Source organism: Aspergillus fischeri, genomic scaffold (assembly GCF_000149645.3).
Source record: "Aspergillus fischeri NRRL 181 1099437636262 genomic scaffold, whole genome shotgun sequence".
NCBI lineage: Eukaryota > Fungi > Ascomycota > Eurotiomycetes > Eurotiales > Aspergillaceae > Aspergillus > Aspergillus fischeri.
The window spans coordinates 1,000,994-1,019,085 of NW_001509764.1; the positions used below are offsets into that span (position 1 = coordinate 1,000,994).

The following is an 18,092-nucleotide window of genomic DNA, read 5'->3' on the forward strand; positions in this document are numbered from 1 at the left end:
GATATTCACTGGTGAAGCGTCTTTGAGTCCATAAAAGGGAAAAAAGAATAACGAACGAAAGGCAGCGTGACTGGAATCTAAGTATGGTGATTCTTGCGGAGGAAGGATAAGGCCAGCCTGGTGTTTTAGTCGCAGATCACATGGCCTCCACTCTTCACCATTGTCTACTTGCATCAGCGATCTGCATACTACGACGGACCATGAGCCAAATTCTGTCAGTTTTGAAAAGGAAAATGACTTCTTTGTATCATCTTATCTACAATGTAGTATCTTGCAGGCAGAGAATGTAAAAAATAGCTCGAGGAAATGTCGAAAAACAGTACGCGCATGCATTCCCACGTAAAACCCTCTTAGCCATAAATAATCGCAGAAAACACCGGAAAGTATCCAGTCAGTGAGAACGTTCGTAGAATGCACGTAAAAAGGGTACTCGCAGATGATGCTGGAGACTTCACAAACAGGCAAAGGTATAAGAGATGTCAAGAGTGAAAGGAGAGAGAATCATCACAAATAAGCGACCTTAGTTGTCCCTACCCAAAGAACCAAGGCACACAATTTTAGAGATTTGCGGAAAGCGAAGAGAGAAAACAAAGTCTAGGCACCATGTCTAAGCATGGAAGATATCAGCCCCCAGCTGCTCCTTTGTTCTTTGACTGATAGGGCCGATCTCCTGCATCGCCTGCATGTCCTCCAGAACTACATTGAAGGTATCCCTGATACCAGCCGCAACCTTGTTGCGGTTCCACTCTCCTCGCATCCGCCAGATGTAGTCCATCAAGTTGCTATTGATCTGCTCTAGCTGCTCGACCGAGCACCCGCTGGTTCGTTGCGTCAGTTGGTTGTGTAGGTTGTCGATAAGTTCGTGTTCAAGTGACACTTTCGGAGAAAGATCTTCGTTGTTGAGCAATGACTGGAGAGCCGTGGGGACATGAGAGGACTGCTTGACAGGCGCCTCAAACAAGGGCACAGGGGGTTGATGTTTGGGCTGGGATTGGCTCTCCCCGGCAGCAAAGTCTGCGTGTCCCGGCAGAGACTCGCGGGGATGCGGGGAGGGCTGGCTACTTTCCGGCTGCTGCGTATCCGGGAGATGCTCCTCCTGCGACACACGGTCAGGGTATTGAGTGAGGTCGGGGAAGTCGTGCCGCAGCCCATGCGCAGCCATAGGACTCTGGGTGAGATTTTGCGGCACGGAGGACTGTTCGGAGGACTTCTTGTCCGAGGTAGTCTGCGTGGTAGATGCCTCGTTCGTATAGTCATTCGGCTGTGATCCTGGGGCCATCGGAGTCATTGGTCCTTTTTGAGACAGACTTGAGAATCCCGATTCACGCCTCACTTGCTGCGAAGGCGCCGTGTGCGAGTACGGCGGCCGGGGTTGGGCGGAGGGTCCGAAAGAACTGCCCTGCGTCTCTCTCTCACCAGAATGATCTTCAGAATTAGTCATGTAGACATCTCCATCTCCATCTCCGCGAGACTCGGGAGACCCATTACTGATCGTGGCATGGTTACTAAGATCATTCAGATCCGAGCCACCACCCTCATGATAACCGTTGGTGAGAAAGCTCACGGCCGAGCGCCGCGTCGGTGTCTGCGGACGAGCTTGCCCATCCGGGAAAGATTCACCAAGCACCACAGGTCCGCTTGAAGGGCCGGAGTCTGTATTGCCGTGGGGAACATTGCCGGTCGCTGGGAGACGGGAATAGCCTCCTTCTCCCGCGGCTTTTTTCGCCTGTTCTGCTGCGAGCTTCTCCCTCTCCAGCTCCCGCAGATAAACATTCTCACATTCCGCGACTAGGGCGGGCTCCGCCTGCTCGATTGTGGCAATGTCGACCTCGACGTTAGAGAGAAGTTCGTTGGCTCGCAACAACCTCTCTTGGTCGCCTAGCTGCCGCGCGTCCTTTGCCAATCGCTTGATATCAGCCAGGAAATCCTTAGGTCGCTTATAGTAACCATTGGAAAGTCTCTTTTCGATAGTCACAATTTCCATATTGTAGAAGAACTTTCCCGAAACAGTTTCCCGGAGACCCGGGACCCCATGCTTATCGAAGGCTTTTTCAAAGGGCCTGAACGTTGTTCGCTGCTCAATGGGCAAGTCGCTAGTAACAATGTTCGGATCATCTTCTTCCCACAGGTACCGGATCTGTGACTCGTCAATTACACCTGTCCTGAACCTCTTGTACTTCTTGATCTGGTCCATGATGGGCTGGATCCTGATCTTTAGCAAATTCAGGGTCTGGTGATCTTTCTTCTTCTGGGCCTTGAGCTGCTCCTTGGTCGGGGGCGGTGCGGGCTTCGGTGGAGGAGGAGGTGCAACCTCCAGTGTCTCGAGTTCTCTTCGTTTACGCTTTTCGGGATCCGGAAACTCGGACGGCGAGGTCTTGACGTAGTCGATCACCCTACCGAAAAACTCATATCGAGCGTCATAATCCGGGGCCTTTAGGTCGTAAAAGTTCTTCTTCGAGAAACCAAACATGTTGCCCAGCAGCCCATTATCCACCTCCTCACCGGTCGACTCCAAGACGCCGAACAGGAGAACAGGATCTGAAGGGGGAACAGATCGTAAAAGGCCCAGTAGAGTAGATATGACAGTCGGTCCAACGGTATTAAGCCAAGACTGAAGGTTTGGAATGTATATTACGCTGGGCTTGTGCCTCTTGACCTCTTGGAAGAGCTGTATGACGGCTGCTTCGGGAGACCTGGTTGAGTCACTGAGCAGGGTCGGAAGGTCGAAAGCTTGAACGTGCAGACCCTCGAAATGATGGAGGAGGGCGCCTGCAAGATGTTGCTGGCCCATGCCGAAAGGCCCACGCACCAACATCCTGGGACGGTACACTCTGGAGGTATCAAACTCTTGCTGCATCTGCTCACGTCGAAAGCCTTTTGGCCCTTCGGGTTCCTCAAATTGAGCTTCCTCGAGAGCTGTGAGCCTCTTTCTTTGTGGGAGTATTTCGGATAAAATGGTTTTGATATCGGATAATGGTCGACGAAGCAAAGGCTCCACGACCTTGGGGAGAGGAGTAGCACCAGAGGAGGCAGATCTCTCAGATGAAGGGACAATCTTCTTGATAGCCAGCATGAAATCCTTCGGAGTGACATCGATCTTCTTAGGATCGATGAGAAGCTTCTGATCTGACTTGTAAATCTGAGGATATCTTCTCTGAACTGCGTTGAGAGCAGCCTCGGTACAAAGAGCACGGAGATCGGCTCCGCCGTAGCCCTTTGTGATCTCCGCCAGTTCGTCCTTGATGTGATCAGGGAGAGGTGGATCCCAACCTTTGGTATGGATATCCAAGATTGCACGCCGGCCTTCAGTATTGGGCAAAGGGAAGTAAAACTCGCGATCGAAGCGGCCAGGACGACGCAGAGCAGGGTCAATAGAGTCCGGTCGATTTGTAGCTCCGATGACAATCACTTGGCCACGGCCATCCATACCATCCATTAAAGCCAACAGGGTCGACACGATGGAGGCATGAATCTGTTCCTGCTTGCTTGATCTCACGGGGGCCAGTCCTGCAGAGCAGATGAGCGTTAGCAACATAACAGCCTCGAAGTCGGCGCGAGCACTTACCATCTATTTCGTCAAAAAAGATGATGCTGGGTTGAGTCTTTCGAGCCTCTTCAAACAGCAGCCGGAGCTGCCTTTCAGCCTCACCGACCCATTTACTCAGTGCATCCGCACCCTTTCTCATGTAGAATGTAACTTTGCGACCCTCGGAGCTAACACTGTTGGCCAAGGCCCTTGCCAACAGCGTTTTACCTGTCCCAGGGGGTCCGTGGAAGAGGACACCCCTTGGCGGCACGATGTGAAAACGTTGGAAGATCTCGGGGTAAAGGAGCGGAAGGGAAACCATCTCTTTCAACTGGTCGATATGCCCCTGTAGGCCACCGACACTGTCGAAATTGACATTAACGTCAACACCCAAGGGATCGGCATCAGCAAGCGCCTGCTTATCCTTGATTTTTCCTAAATTGGCAGGTGTTCCGGATGGACCTTGTAGAGGGTCGGCTCCGTGGGTTTGCGCTGAAGGAAGAAGACCTGCACCTGGGGGGCCAGACACAGAGCCGCCAGTCGCAGCGCCCTTGGGGTGTTGCATTACTTCATCATCGCTACTATCGCTATCAACACCCCCTGTTGCAGCAGGTGCGCCAGGAGGAGCCAGAATCGCTGGTGGTCCGCCGCCTCCAAAAGGTCCATATGTCGGGAAAAGTGTGCGCTGCCAACTGCTGCCTCCGCCTCCTCGACCTCGCCGTGAAGGAGACTCGTTGACCTCATTCTCGGCTTCCTCTATTGGCAGGATGAGGTCTGGTCGAATGATCCGGTAGTCGACGTCCTTCCGGCTGCGTCTTGGTTTCTCGTAAACGATATCTGTCTGAAGCCTTCTGCGGGGTCGATCCCCTCTGAGATCTTCCAACTCCTCAGCAAGCTCCTCAGCAATATCCCCTCGTACTTCGGACTGTCCACGGGAGCGAGAAGCTCTCTTGCGTAAACCAGGACGCCGACCGGCGGTGCTATCCTGCTCCTCGTCATCTCGAGCTTGACTGGCTTTGCGCGGTGATCCATGTGATTTTCCGGACTGAGAGAGCTCTTCATCATCGTCGTCATTCGACTCGTCTTCCTCAGGCTCAAAGTCGCTCTCATCGTCTTGTCGCTTTCGCTGAGAGCTTCTGGGTTTCTTGCGGCCGGAACGACGTGGGTGTGCTCCCTCCTCTTCGTCCGGCTGCGCCTCTTCAGTGGGCTGACTTCGACTGGGCTTGCTCCTCCTCCTCCGCGTTGTTGGACCCTCGTCGTCTTCATCGTCCTCCTCCTGATGCTTCACATCGCCGTTCTCAGATTCGGGCACGACTCCAACTTCGTCGCCTTCTGCTGCACCTTCGCCGCTGTCCTGCCCCGATGGAACACCTTCCTCAAAATCTCCTTGGTGATTGCTTTCCATGATCTCTGGTTGCGAAGCCTTGACCTCCATCGAAGTCTCCTCTATGGGCTCGAATACCTCCGGTTTCTCATCGATTTCGACCTTTTCAGGCCCAAAATTGAGACGTTTCGAGGCGCGAGACCCACGCCGGCTTCTCCGCGCTTCCATCTCCGGACTGTGTGTACCTCGCTCCACGAGCTCCATATGGCGACCGGAGTTCGTGAGGGCGACGATATCCTCTGAGGGGTCACGAGTACGGCGAGTCATCCGCCTGCCGCTTTCAGGGAGAGGCTGGCGTTTGAGAGCATTCACTTTCAATGTCACGACGGTGCTTTTGCGTTTCTTCGGCGAACGGGTGGGCTCAGAGTCATCCGGCTCTCCGAAATCATCGTCGACGCTGCTGGAATCGCCCTCGTTATATACCGGTCGATTAGTCGCAGCCCTCCGAGCGGTAAGGCCCCTTGCATTCTTCGGGGCGTTCGGGTCTTCTTCATCCTCATCATCGAAGTCAAGCTCGTCCGCATCATCTAGAATATCATCGTCGTCGGATGTGATGTCGTCGTCAGAATGGCGACGCGTTCTCTTCTTCGTTGGCTTCGGCTTCTTCCTCGACTTCGATCGAGCGGAGTGGCGAGATGAGCGCACTGGACGATCGCTGTAATTCTCGTCATCCGAGTCTGACTTGTTCGCCAATTCCTCGATAGTGCGCTTTGGTCGGGGCATGATGTGTCGCGATGGGCGTCGTAAAGAATGACTTCTTCTCACGGTCACCATGTCAGCAAACTCAACCTGGTACGTGGGCCAGCAGATAGTGACCACGAAAAGAGGAACGATTATTTGGTTTTATCTGTGCCTGAGACAAAGCCGACGAAGATGTGAACGGTGACTTACCAAGAAACAGTGTGCTTAATGGACCAGTGAGAGGATAGAAAGGTAACGAAGCCCAAACAAGCCCCCTTCCCCTCAAACTAAAGGCTAAGAGACAATATCATAAACAGCTGTAATTGTCTAAATATTAATCAGACATTGAAACATCAATCTCGGATATGTTAGGCCTCGCCGACGGGTTGCAAGGTAGTTCTCGCACGGGTCGACGGCGAAGCGCCAATGCGCGCGGGTCAGGTCGAGTGAGGTAAATCTCCCTAACTGCAGACGCGTCACTTGCAACACTTCTTCACAGACAGAGAGGTGAAGCAAATGTCAATAAAGACTTGCTGACAGATGGATGGAGCACCTGGGAATAGCAGCAACGATGCTCTCAGCCAGCATGTCCGCTCCAATATTAGACCCTGTGGAATAAGCAATACACCAAAAGGGCGGAAAGACTCGCGACACCTTTTTGCTTGCCGGCACCAGCCACACATAACCAGGACACAGACAGCCGCGCTCATGCGCCACAACTAGTCCTGTTGTAGACTAGCGGAATACCGGTGACCAGCCCATTTCGGCAACGCACGTGCCGTTCTGGGCCTTGAATGCTCCACGGCACCACACGCTCACTTTGCGGTAAGGAAACAGTCGCTTTTTGGATGCTGTTTGTGCTCTCATCCTCTTGTCCTTGCCAGACCCCAAAACACCGTGTAAATTGTCCGTAAATCGCATTATAATTGCTGTCAAGGTCAAGTGGATGCCTGAGTTCAGTTTCACTTGCTCTTAACCCATTTTCTCCGATGGTTGGCTGCCAGTAGGAAGTCGGTCAAATGAAGCAACATCGCGATGTCAGGAACAATCAATGATAAACCTCATGTCATCGAAGCTGATCGTCTATGGATTGTCCTCCCCGCATGTTCCTCATCGCTTATCGCTTAATGCCATGCGTCATTCGGTGCAGAGCCGCTCCGGGACCACCCAGCGCTTGATATCATGTGACGGCTGAGTCAGTGATGTTTCTCGTCTCATTGGCAAATGATATGCCTGTTGAGCCATTAGGATATACTGCATACTCTCCTATATAATTCAGCTAAGCGGAAATAAATCAGGAAAGACATCAGAATGCTCTTTCGCTCGGTAGCTCAGCGCTTCTCGGCGCCCTCCTCTCTTCTCCTCAGATCTGCCCCATCCGGTCGGAGAACCTTGACTTCAACACGACCCGGGTTCAATGCTTCCAAAGGATCCAGTGCTTACAGAGAAGGGGTCAGTGTTCCCCTTTGCTTGTGACTTCTCTAGGTGTCAGACTCTCTGCCTGCATGACTCTACATCAATCATCCCAGGACGGACAAAATCCTTTACATAAATGCATTGCGCGGCTGGCAAGCTAACTGAGATCCAGCTCGCTCAATACAAGACCTTTGCGAGTCCCTTCGCCAAGGTATTCTTAGGGGCCATTTTCACCTACCAGGTTATTTACTGGACTTGGTTGAAGCTTGAGATGGACGAATCCAAGCTTGAGAAAAATCGTAAGTTGCGCTCGCTTGCTTTGTCATCTGCTATGATGCACCTCTAACGACTAGTAGAAGAGGTCGCGGCCCTCGAGAAGAAGGCTAGGGAATTAACGAACGCACAAAAGTGATGATATCTCTCTGTCTGTCTTTCCTAAGGGCTTTGGTTCTGTCTGATTGTTTGTTTACTGTACTATATACCTCACATGTCCCATGGAAATATCTTCGATGCTCAGTTGGATTTTGACTGCGCGAATGATATTTCGCTCATTTCTGCTTTGAAAATGCCATAATATAACGTGAAATCATGTATAACTTGTGCTTCATGTATATGACGAACATCACAGGAAGGGTTTGTCCTTGACGCTGCAACCAAAAGGCTGCCATTTCGTCGGGAAAGTCCTGTCAGTTATCGAACTTGACACGACGCGCCACCGGCGAGCTCACTGCCGTGGTAGCGGTATAGCAGCGCTGATTCTCCTCTTTGATTTGGATCCGTCGTCTGCGTGGGGCTGATATGGATCTACCATCGACCCAAACGTGTCAAGTTTTCGTTTTCGTGATTGCCCAGGCTCGGAAGAATCCTCCAGTTTCAAGGCCTTCTTCGAAGGAGAATCTTTCTCGCAAGAAACCATCTGCCGCGAGGTCTTCAGGTCGAGAGCTACCCCATCATCCTCAAGGACAGTGTCCGATGAACAATCACTACAGCTGTCATTTTCATTCTCAGAATGGTCATCTGTGGCAAACGGGCTCTCATCGCTTCCACCGGCCATGTTTCGTCCCTTTGCTTCCTCGCGTTCTTGATCCTCGCTCAAATGGCAACAGTGCACCCAGTCTCCGATCCGCTGCCCCCTACGGAAGTGCTCAAAATCGATATGGTCGAAGCGCTCACTCCACGCTTCCCGACCCTGGCTGTGAAGAGGAATAATCTCCCTGCAGAAGCCGCACCAAAATCGGGACTGTCCATTCTCTCCCACACGGTTATTTGCGACCGCAACTCTCACCCCTTCATTATCGACGTGATGATGCGTTTTCAGATGCTGCACGAAGACCTCTTGACGATAATACCACCTCACGTATCGTTTCCCCTTGGTCGGATCGCACAAGGTACAGTACCAGCTTTGGATGTGATAATGCTGCGAGTTCTCGTGCCGTTTCCAGTCCGCCTTGCTGCCGAATGTCTTGCTGCACTTAGGGAATGTGCAACCGTAGGGTCGCTCGTGGCGTTTCTGGTGTTTCCTTGGCCACGGTGTTAGAATAAGATAGGGGCAGTCAGGAAGGTCAATACCAACTTCATTTCGCACCGCAAACGCGTTCGTTTCGCACAGACTCCGCATTGGATCCAGTCTTTCTTGTCCGGTTCTCTCTCAGGCACTTTGGACGTACTGTCGCCAGATGGCTCGGGCTTTTCAGATAAACAGTTCAACGCTGCAGTCAATATCCGCTGGAGAATTTCCTTCTTTGGACTGCACAGCTCGGTACTAGGACTGGTCAGGTCGTCTATGTCGTTTGCCGGCTGAGAATGCCGTCGGTGGTTGGAGTTCATCATTCTCGTCAGTGCATTGATCATGTTAGTCGCAGCGTCCGCTATGAATTCTTCCACGTACTCGTTCTTCTTGCTGTCTTGGTGCGCGATTGGCGGCTTTTGGTCTAGTGCTGAAGCCAAACTGGGCGTGCCGAAGCTCGGCAGTTGAACTGTATCTGAAGGAGTCATGAGTGTGGCGTCTACGGGTTCTTGATCTCGTTCCTGTTCACTGGTGTCTTTGATGGGGTTCAAGACGCGATCTTCGTTGTCCGGCGATCTTGCTCCGATGAGCGTCTCGTCTGCCACGTTTGGAATACACGGAGTCTGACTCAGATCTTCCATCACGTAGTCCTGTTCAGTTGGCAGTTGCGTTTCTGGAGATTGGGTTTTCTCAAACATGGGGTCAACAGCAGCAAGCGTCAATTCACTCGCTTGCGCGATACTATTGTACCATTCGTGCGACCTAGATTTACTTTAAGAATCATATCGCCGAGTTAGACAGCCAACTGGAGAGAGCTATCTTACCTCTTCAGAAGGTCATCGGCGTCTTCATCCCCGTGCATTCGCAAGAGGTGCTGACGGAAGTTATCCAGTCGAGGCCATCTCTTCTGTCTCCGGGGACAATTGCGCCCAAAACACAAGTATAGGATCTTAGGTCCACGTTCCGGTTCCTGTTTGTGGACGCATTTCTTGTGTCGCGCTAGGTCATTGATGGTTCCGAAGCCCTGCTTGCGGCTACAGTTGGGTTGATCGCATTTGTACAGCTTCCGATGTCTTGCCTCGTGTTTCCTATGCCCGTCAGTCTCAGCATGGTCTGCACGGCGCGTGGCTGTCGAAGACAAACCTTTTGTCGGATGGACATTTCCCTTTCCAGTTGCACTCGGGATAATCACATTTAATCTCATAATCGCAAGGCGCATTGTGTTGTTCGGTCTTCTCCGCGACCTCGCCATAGGCGGATGGCCCCAGATCGAACGTCGACGTTCTATCGTCCAGTTCATACTCATGTGGACCCAAGTGCGGACTGCAAGCTGAGTCTACCGCGAAGGAAGATGCAGCTATGGAGCGCGTGGTACAGCTTCGACTCCCGTATCCCGAATCACCCGACGCAAGACCGTTGTACTGGCTATCATTTTCTGAGTGGGTGCTGTATTGTCCGGTGGAGCGCCGGCGGTCAATGTAGTCGTTGATCTGGTAGGGCTTTCCCATGGGCTGCAGATTGAAAGCCGATGTGTTGAGAGGGACTCCAGTCACCTGGAGCGGATTCCAAGCATCCTGATGATTGAACAACTGAGGCGTATGGTACTGGTAGTACTCTAAGTAGTTCGGAGCCGGGGACAACGACGAGGGCGATGGGCGATTGCTGCCACATGGAAGCCAAGGGTGGAGGATGGATGAATGTTCATGAGGGAGGACAGCCGGGTCGGAGCCGAACTGAATACCAAGAAAGGAGGCCGGGTCGCCTAACGCGACGTGAGAGGGAGCTGTCGAGCCGTCTGTCGGGTGATGGTCAGGCGAAGCATTCGGCATTACCCGAGTCCCCATGATGCCCTGAAGGACATCATTGGAATTGTCCCATTTGAGGTTGCCAGAATGTGAATCCTGGTCGATACAGTCAGCTTGTCCGGTTCATTTCCTTTTCATTATATGTTCTCGTCGCATTGAGAGGTCAAATGACTCGTTCACGAAGAGGATATGAATGATTACATACACTCATAGCTGCGAACGACGGACAGAATCGCCCTATCGGCAATATGGGCCGAGCGACGAGGTTCAAAAAGTCGACCCACTCAAGCTGACAGTCTGGAGAACCGTGTCACGCTGGGATTCAACGAGAGTTCATATAGGTAGTAGGAAGTGGAGCATAGGGAGACCAAGAGCTGGAGAATACAAATGCAGGGGGTTTAACCAGACTGCGCTATTTCCTGCCCTTCTCGAAACGATTATCTGAGCTAACGACTGGGGAGGATTGGCATGGACTAGTGGAATAGATGAAAAGAAAATAGAAGTGCCTGGATACTGTAGTCAGGTATCGTTGTCGGTGTGGGTCAGGACGGATATACAAGTAGTATCTGTTAAAGGCTTAAAGTCAAGCTACTTGGCAAGAATAAGCAGGAAGGGAAAAAGAGGGAAGACTGACGACCGCAGTAAGTCAGAAACCAAGAGGAAGATGAGGATAGGTGAATCAGTCTTGGGCTGCATTGACTGATGCGGCCCAGGAAAAAGAAACGTGATACGTAGTTGATGCAGGCGAATGTCACTGAGCAACACGGATTGGGAGGCAAGGAGAGGGTGAAAGAGGACCCCACGCGATTAGATTATCAAGAGAGGAGATTGTGAGTGATGGCGAGAAAGGATCAGAAGAAAACCAGATGGAAGACCATTAATGCTCTAAAAAAGGCTGTCAAGGTTCAGTGTTCAAGATGTGTCTGAAAAGTTAGAGAACAACAACAACAGCAGCAGCAGCAGCAGCAGCAAGCGCACCAAATAATGCTGTAACCCTGCAGCGATGCTATTGCTGTATAGGCCAGAGACTCCACGAAAAATTGGGCTACAGCAAGTTTCGATCTGCAGAACAAAGAGAAGATCAGCCGGGATTCAAGAATGATGAATTGAGATGATCAACCTCCTCCCTGTCATTTCCCACATGGTCGAGATATTATTGAGCTACAACAGAGGCACGACGTTGTGCCAGGAATGATGGAATGTTTGCGCCCTTTCTCGCAGAAACAATAATCCCACTGAGATTCAATTCACTTCGAATAAAAGACATTCCGGGATCAGAACTACCACGTAAACTTCGTGATCTGCATTCCTTTCCTCGCAGTTCAAGACTCCTCCGAGTACATTGTTATCGACTGCAGCTTACAGCTGAGAGAGAACGCGCGCGCCCTAGCTATGTAAGGCTCAAAGTTGGAACGAGAGATCAACAACGCCTATTCCCAATATGTTCAGAGGCTGAAGAATATTAACATGTCAATGGCCAGTGCTCCCTACAACAGAAATTGAAGAGCATCTAATACAAATGCCAAGAAACAAAAAGAAAAGAGAGGAAAAGAAAGGCTACAAATGAGTTGAGATGTCGACCACACCAGTTGGCCTAATAGTGGCAGTGCCTGTAAGGGCTTGCACACACTTTCTACTGTTGGCATGATCATCGTCATTATTTATGCAGAGGGCAAATAGAGGTTGTCCAGTAGATAGACCTAGATAAAAGAAACAAGTAGTAATAATAATAATAACGATATGCTTCTGATTGATCCATACTTATGTGGGAAAATTTGAATACTATCTATCTGTTTCATCCTTTTCGCTTGCAATAATTCTGCGCACATTTCGCAACATCCCTCGCAGATGGTAGACTATATACTCCGTAGATACTCACCGATAGGGGCGTGGGTTGTCTAGTGTATCTCAAATGCAGCCTCAGATTTCCCGGGCACTCTTTTGACTCGTCATATCTCGATTCTCGACTTGCATTCATCCCTAACAGTAACAGGCTTTCAACTGGCCCACAATCTGATGTAGCAAAGAGGTGTAGGAACTTCCCGATCCTCTCCACTGCATCCCACAAAAAAAAAAATAAGAGATACTAGAAAGATATTAAGGAGAGAAGCTGGCGGTATATATACATCGATCACGTGAATATGGCTCAGGCTCATTTCAAACGCCAAAACCTCATCAATACAAATTCCGTTCAGATCATTCAAGAGAAGACAATGACCGTACAGTTCCGGGGACCGTTTCTATCAATTCTCATGGATCTCATCAACAACCGAAAGCCGATAGAGAACGCAGTCCCACTAACATAAATGAGACCACTTTCCTAAGTATGGTCGAATACTAACAATGGTACGGTCGGGGTATCAGGCGCCAAAAAAAGGAAAAGAAGAGGGAGAAGAGGGAGAAAAGAAAAGAAAAGAAGAGGGAGAAAAGAAAAGACAAGAAGAAAGGAACAACAGGCTGAAAGTCAAGGATTCCGGTGCGAAATGTCAAATCCAGCACAGCGGATGTTGGCTTAAAATTGGCGAGAATAACCCACGGAGCCGTCGTATGAATACGATGTGGCTTGCGTGATCTGGTCATGATAGGCCTGGCCGTTCTCTACCGGAGGGGGTGACATATGCAGTGTGCCCTGAGGATCATACGTCGCGCGCATATCTGTAGGTGAGGTGCAAAGCTGGTACGGATTCTGCAACACGCTCAGCTCTTGAGTCGTTATTCTGGGTCGTGGCCCAGCGTTCAGCAGTGGCGGGTAGGTGACAGAGTTCTGATGAAGAGGCACGAAATGCTGCCCCGCAAGGCCCGCCTGCGATCCGTATGCAGTGTACGCCTCTGGTCCAGCGGATAGAAACCCTTGATGCAGGGTTGTGGAGGTCGGTGGGTAGGTCGGATTCAAAAATCCAGCAGGGGGCTCGGATTGTCCGGCTTTGAAATTCATTGGCGCCTCCGGCTCGACTTTAATGCTATTCAGTTCAGGTGAAAAGCTGGTGGCTTCCTGTACGATCGAGCCAGGGTAACTGACTGCTTTCGGGGCAACGCCAGCATCTAAGTTGGAAAACAGATGTCGCTCTTGCACTAGTGCCAGAACAGGCATGGCAATCTGCTCCATGTGCTTGGCCAGATGAACGGTAAGTTTCTTCCAGCTGTTGCAGACGTTACCGCAGAAGCGGCAGGGTTCCTCCCGCGGGCCCTTGGAGGTATCATGATGACACTGGTCCACGAACTCCCACAGCTGCTCAGCTTCTCGCTCACGACTGCTTTCTTCCTGTGTTTCAGATGCGGCGCCCACTCCTTTCGTCTTCGTCTTCTTGATCTTGGGCTCGGGCATCTTATGCTCTCGGACGAGATGTTGTACGAAATTGTCCTTGCGGTAACATGTGTGATGGCAATCATGAACGGTGCAAGTCCACCATTCAAGTTTCCTGTGACGTTCACTCTCATGCCTAACCCAGTCCGCCTTTCGCTTGAACGACTTGGGCTCGTTGCAGTGCGGAAATGTGCAAGTAAACGGCTGCACGTCTTCGTGGACATGCTTCGTCCAATCGGATGGCTTCTGGAACCTTTTCACCTTGAAACATATGGGACACTCGAATTCGGCCGGAAGACGCTTCACAGGCGGTAATGGGACGCCCGGGGGAAACTGCGCCGCTGTTACAGCATTCTCTCCAAGTGCGGGAGGTTCATCATCCAGTCCGCTGTGCCCGGTGATCTGAAACTGGGTATGTGTAGCTTCGGAGTCGTGAAGTCCAGCGCGCGCGGCCAGAATCACGGCTTCACCACCCTGTGCGAAGCAGAATTTACCCGCCGAGCAGGATTTCTTACTGACGGCATGAGTATGGTTCATTTTCTGCTCAACCAACTTCTTGTATCTGCGAACCTGCTCGTTTGCGAGACGGTCGATCAGTGCAGGCTCCAGACGAGGATTCAGCTGTGTGATCTGAGCCTTGAACCCTTCCGTTGTAGGCACAGGCAGACGGGCGAGAACCGGAAAATCCATCACCTGCCCTTTTTCGGCCGTATCATCGTCCTCCTCTTCATCATCTCCAGTGTCAACAGGCCGACTTGACGCCACCTGCTGGAGACCATGATCGTCAGTCGTCAAAGTTTGTGAGTGGCCAATGGTGGGAACAGGCGGGCCTCCATGACTGGTCATCAAGTCGAATAAACCCGGTGCAGAAGACCGCGGTATCTCACTCCGACTGCGCGTCCGCCCAAACTTGTTCCATGGATTAGACGTTGAGTGTGGTGAGATGGTACTCAGAGAGTCTCTGCCTCCAATAGCCGCCATTTGGCCGGCAATTGCAATGACTGCGCCACCTGTACTAAGGCTGGGAGACTTTGGACTTCGCGCAAGGCTGAGTTTCCGGTGAGGGAAACTTTCCTTTCTCGGAGGCGGACTTTTGATCTCATTGTTCGTGGTTTGGTTTTCAACGAGGGACAGGTCTGACAGCGGCCTCTTTAATACACTGATCGATGGTTTCCGTGGGAAGAACTTCATCAGGCTACTCCGCCTTGCGTGTTTCTTGCTCGAGTCCTGGCTGATAGACAGATTGGCAAATGAACCTCCCGCACCGATAATACTATTCACTTCCATTTCACTCATGGGTCGCGTACCCCAAGTTGCATAACGGGACATGGCATCTATTTCTCGAGCGCGTCGTTGGTATTCCATCATAGCGGCGCTGGCGGTTGATGGCTGCATCCGAACTGATCTGGGAGTAGAGTCGTGATCTGGGTCCTTCCATGGGTGAGTTGCCAGAAATTGATGTGGTGCCGGCTCTCCATCCGCGGAGTTGGGCTGATCCTGCACGGGCGAATCTGCAAGATCTTCTTGAGCCCACCTCGCTTCATTGACGCTGGCTGCGGGCGATCCCGAATCGCTTGCTTTGACCTCGGAGTCATTGACACTGAGCTCCTCGTCACTGCTCTCATGGATTAACGCACCGGGTCCAGGGATGGCCGGCCCGTAGGTTCCAAATTGCAGGTTGAAGTAGTCCTGCTGTAGCGCAGGGTCTCCGGCGCTCCTCGCCCTGCGTCGTGTGCCCGCTGGTAGTTTGCGGCCGCGGGTATGAGGGCTGTCGTCTCCATCTTCACTACCGGCGACGCTTACTGTGGCGGACCATGACCGAATATCCGCGTTCTTCTCTTCAAGCCGTCGCCGTGACTCTACTTCACTGGGACTGAGGATATACGTGTCATCACGTGATGTAGGGGCGACACCGGCCTGGCCAGTGGCGCCATCGGGAAGCCAGGAACCATCGTGCGCACGTGCGATCGCTTGTTCAGATGTCTGCCATGAGGGATTGTGAACCCCATCCTCTGATTCTCCGCCAGGCGAAAGGTGTGTGGTAGACTGGCTCGGCTGCCGTCGGACGGAAACTTTGTTCCTGACTGGAGAATCTCCGCGCGAGTAGCTTTCGACCGTAACAATTGGGCTTCTTGCTCTGGCAGCATCTGACGAGGCATGGACATTGAGGTTGTTGCCCAAGGGAGCCGTGACTATGGTGAGCATCTGCCCCGAATACGATTGGGATTCATTGTTTCGTCGATTGATCAAGTCGGGCGCAGGACTCGGGTGGTTAGTCCGGTCCGGGGTTAGGAGCTGTGAGGTGACCAGGGTCGGCTGAGAGAGGGCTGCCGATCCTGAGTCCACGGATCGTGACTCATCAGGCACAGCCATGTTGGATGAACTCGCATCATGTGGCCATGCATCGAGATATGAGTGCAATTCCATATTTATGCTTCCCGGCGGCTGATCGCCGTTTGGGGAAGCATGGGCACTCAGATCACTCGAAAAGTCGTCGACGGGACTCAAAAAATCAGAATAAGAGGTCGGGTAACCAGCTGTTTCAGCACCTTGCGCAGAATCGCTGTTCACATTGTGATTGTAAGGAGAGGTGGAGACCTCATGCAGGTCGTGCCGACCAGGCTCTGGGGTCCATCTGATACCTGAGGATTTGAAAACATCTTGCTCGGGGTCCAGCGGAGCGGAGAGATAGGGATCTGAGAAGTTTGCGTTTGGAAACCCCATGTCGGTCGGGGATTCGCTGCGGACCAGCTGGGGAGATAGCGTCGACATGATTGCAGTGCCAAAATGTGCTTTGCAGAGACCTTGCTCGCTTCCAGGCTGATCATAAAGCCAACAAGATCAAAGACGACGCTCTCCGGAAAGCATATCTCTGCGTTTATTGAAAGTCAGCTTCAATGGTTATTCCAAGGCGACGCTGGAAGTAATAGAGTCAAGAGTACCTTATACAACAAGAAATGAGCAGAATCAGGAGTTGCTCTTTCTATTTAGTAGCAAGAGTATTACAAAAACAGCCACTTCAATATATAAAATTGTAGTGCTGTAGGTCAGATAAGTTGCGAGCGTGCTCAGGTCAACCAAAGCAGGACCGGACTATCAGTAAAGACGACAATGAGGGAAAGCGAAGGATGGATAAAAGTCGAGCAAAGAAGAAGATGTGAGTGGAGTCATGAGAGGGAAGAAAAATGAAGCTAGAGGGGGCAGAGAGTCAAGTCACACTCTGTGCCTGAAAGAGGCTCTGCTCAGCTCAGCTGCCACAGCCGGGGTGGGGGGGGAAACAGAGGGGTGGAGGGGGCAGTCGGAAGGTGAGTAGATAGAGGATTACAAGTAAAACAAGGGAATAATAAGGCAAGAAAGAAAGAAAGAAGAGAGCGACACAGAGGCTAGATGACTGACATAATAATAATTATAACTAACTAACTACCTTGGTCACTACCCTGGTTCATTGTATTATTACTCACTGTTGTAGCCACACTTCCCTGGTGAGGAAGAAAGCCTTGCAGGTTGCGGCTGAGAAGGGGGAATTGCTCGACAACTGAGCCACAGCTGGGCTGAAGTAGGGAGTAGAGAAGTGCATAACCTCTCAAGAGATTTATAATTAGCACTTTTATCGCATCATGTGGATAGCGACTCGATAATACGACCAAGGAGCCAAAACCATATTAATCCTGCCGGTCTTTGTACCTGTTTACTCCATTGCGAGAAGACAGATGGCGCCGGCGTCAGACGTTCGGCGCATCGTCAGCCAGTAAGAGCAAAGCGGGGTTAGATTATCAGCTATGAAATAAGTGGATATCTTGGGTTAGGTCCTCTGATACTGTGTCGGGGTAAGAGAAGAGAAGGAATATTTATATCGGGCGCAATTTTGAGTATCATGGAAGGATTGAATTATTCATTGTCCTGCGTTGTATCATTTGCAGTACGGCCATAATATGCAGAATTGCAGGTACTTGCAAGAGTATATATACGGTGGAGGGCTATCTACTCCACACGACTATTTTCTCTCCAAACAATGTGCGCAGTCCCGAAGATACGAACAGGAAGGTGGCCGGTGATCTTAGGCTCTAACTAGTATAACCGGTTCGATCGCTTGAACTGCATCTTGCTGATCGATATTTCATTCAGTGTATCTAGTATATAGACAAGACTAAACCCATGGAACAATTCTCTGTTGCGATCAAGGCTCAAGCGGGAAAACTCCTGGGTCTATCGTACTACCCATGGGTCAGCAACATCCTTATTTCCTCCACCGCTGCTGCTCTACCGAGACGGTAAAACAGCCCAACAAGGATAACTGCTGCATATTGCCGCTCCCCGAAACTACTAGTGCTACTGCATGAGCTACGGAGTACTTCTCATGATTCGATACTCTACCTAACAGTACGGAGTATCTACCGTCCTACCTATTTATAACCTCAAGGTAGGTACTAGTACTAAGGAAGAGCTAGTCGGTCAGCTTTCTCAGCCAC

General features: G+C 51.2%; 3 protein-coding genes across 3 annotated transcripts, besides 2 other annotated features; all 3 read right to left on the reverse strand.

Moving 5' to 3' along the window:
* Nucleotides 1-607: 607 nt before the first annotated feature.
* On the reverse strand, nucleotides 608-5,633 carry NFIA_097000 (chromatin segregase YTA7; the record flags this gene model as incomplete). The annotated part of the gene is made up of 2 exons (XM_001261974.1): nucleotides 608-3,507; nucleotides 3,566-5,633. 2 exons carry the CDS (start codon nucleotides 5,631-5,633, stop codon nucleotides 608-610), a joined length of 4,968 nt encoding a protein of 1,655 aa, XP_001261975.1.
* Nucleotides 5,634-7,731: 2,098 nt separating this feature from the next.
* NFIA_097010 (putative C2H2 finger domain protein) lies at nucleotides 7,732-10,358 on the reverse strand (the record flags this gene model as incomplete). Its single annotated transcript, XM_001261975.1, has 4 exons — nucleotides 7,732-8,527; nucleotides 8,581-9,276; nucleotides 9,339-9,602; nucleotides 9,658-10,358. The coding sequence occupies 4 exons, from the start codon at nucleotides 10,356-10,358 to the stop codon at nucleotides 7,732-7,734; spliced, it is 2,457 nt and encodes an 818-aa protein (XP_001261976.1).
* A 900-nt stretch (nucleotides 10,359-11,258) lies between these two features.
* Nucleotides 11,259-11,290: a microsatellite.
* Nucleotides 11,291-11,843: 553 nt separating this feature from the next.
* Nucleotides 11,844-11,874: a microsatellite.
* Nucleotides 11,875-12,831: 957 nt separating this feature from the next.
* NFIA_097020 (putative C2H2 finger domain protein) lies at nucleotides 12,832-16,395 on the reverse strand (the record flags this gene model as incomplete). The annotated part of the gene is made up of 1 exon (XM_001261976.1): nucleotides 12,832-16,395. One exon carries the CDS (start codon nucleotides 16,393-16,395, stop codon nucleotides 12,832-12,834), a length of 3,564 nt encoding a protein of 1,187 aa, XP_001261977.1.
* Between the last annotated feature and the right edge of the window lie 1,697 nt (nucleotides 16,396-18,092).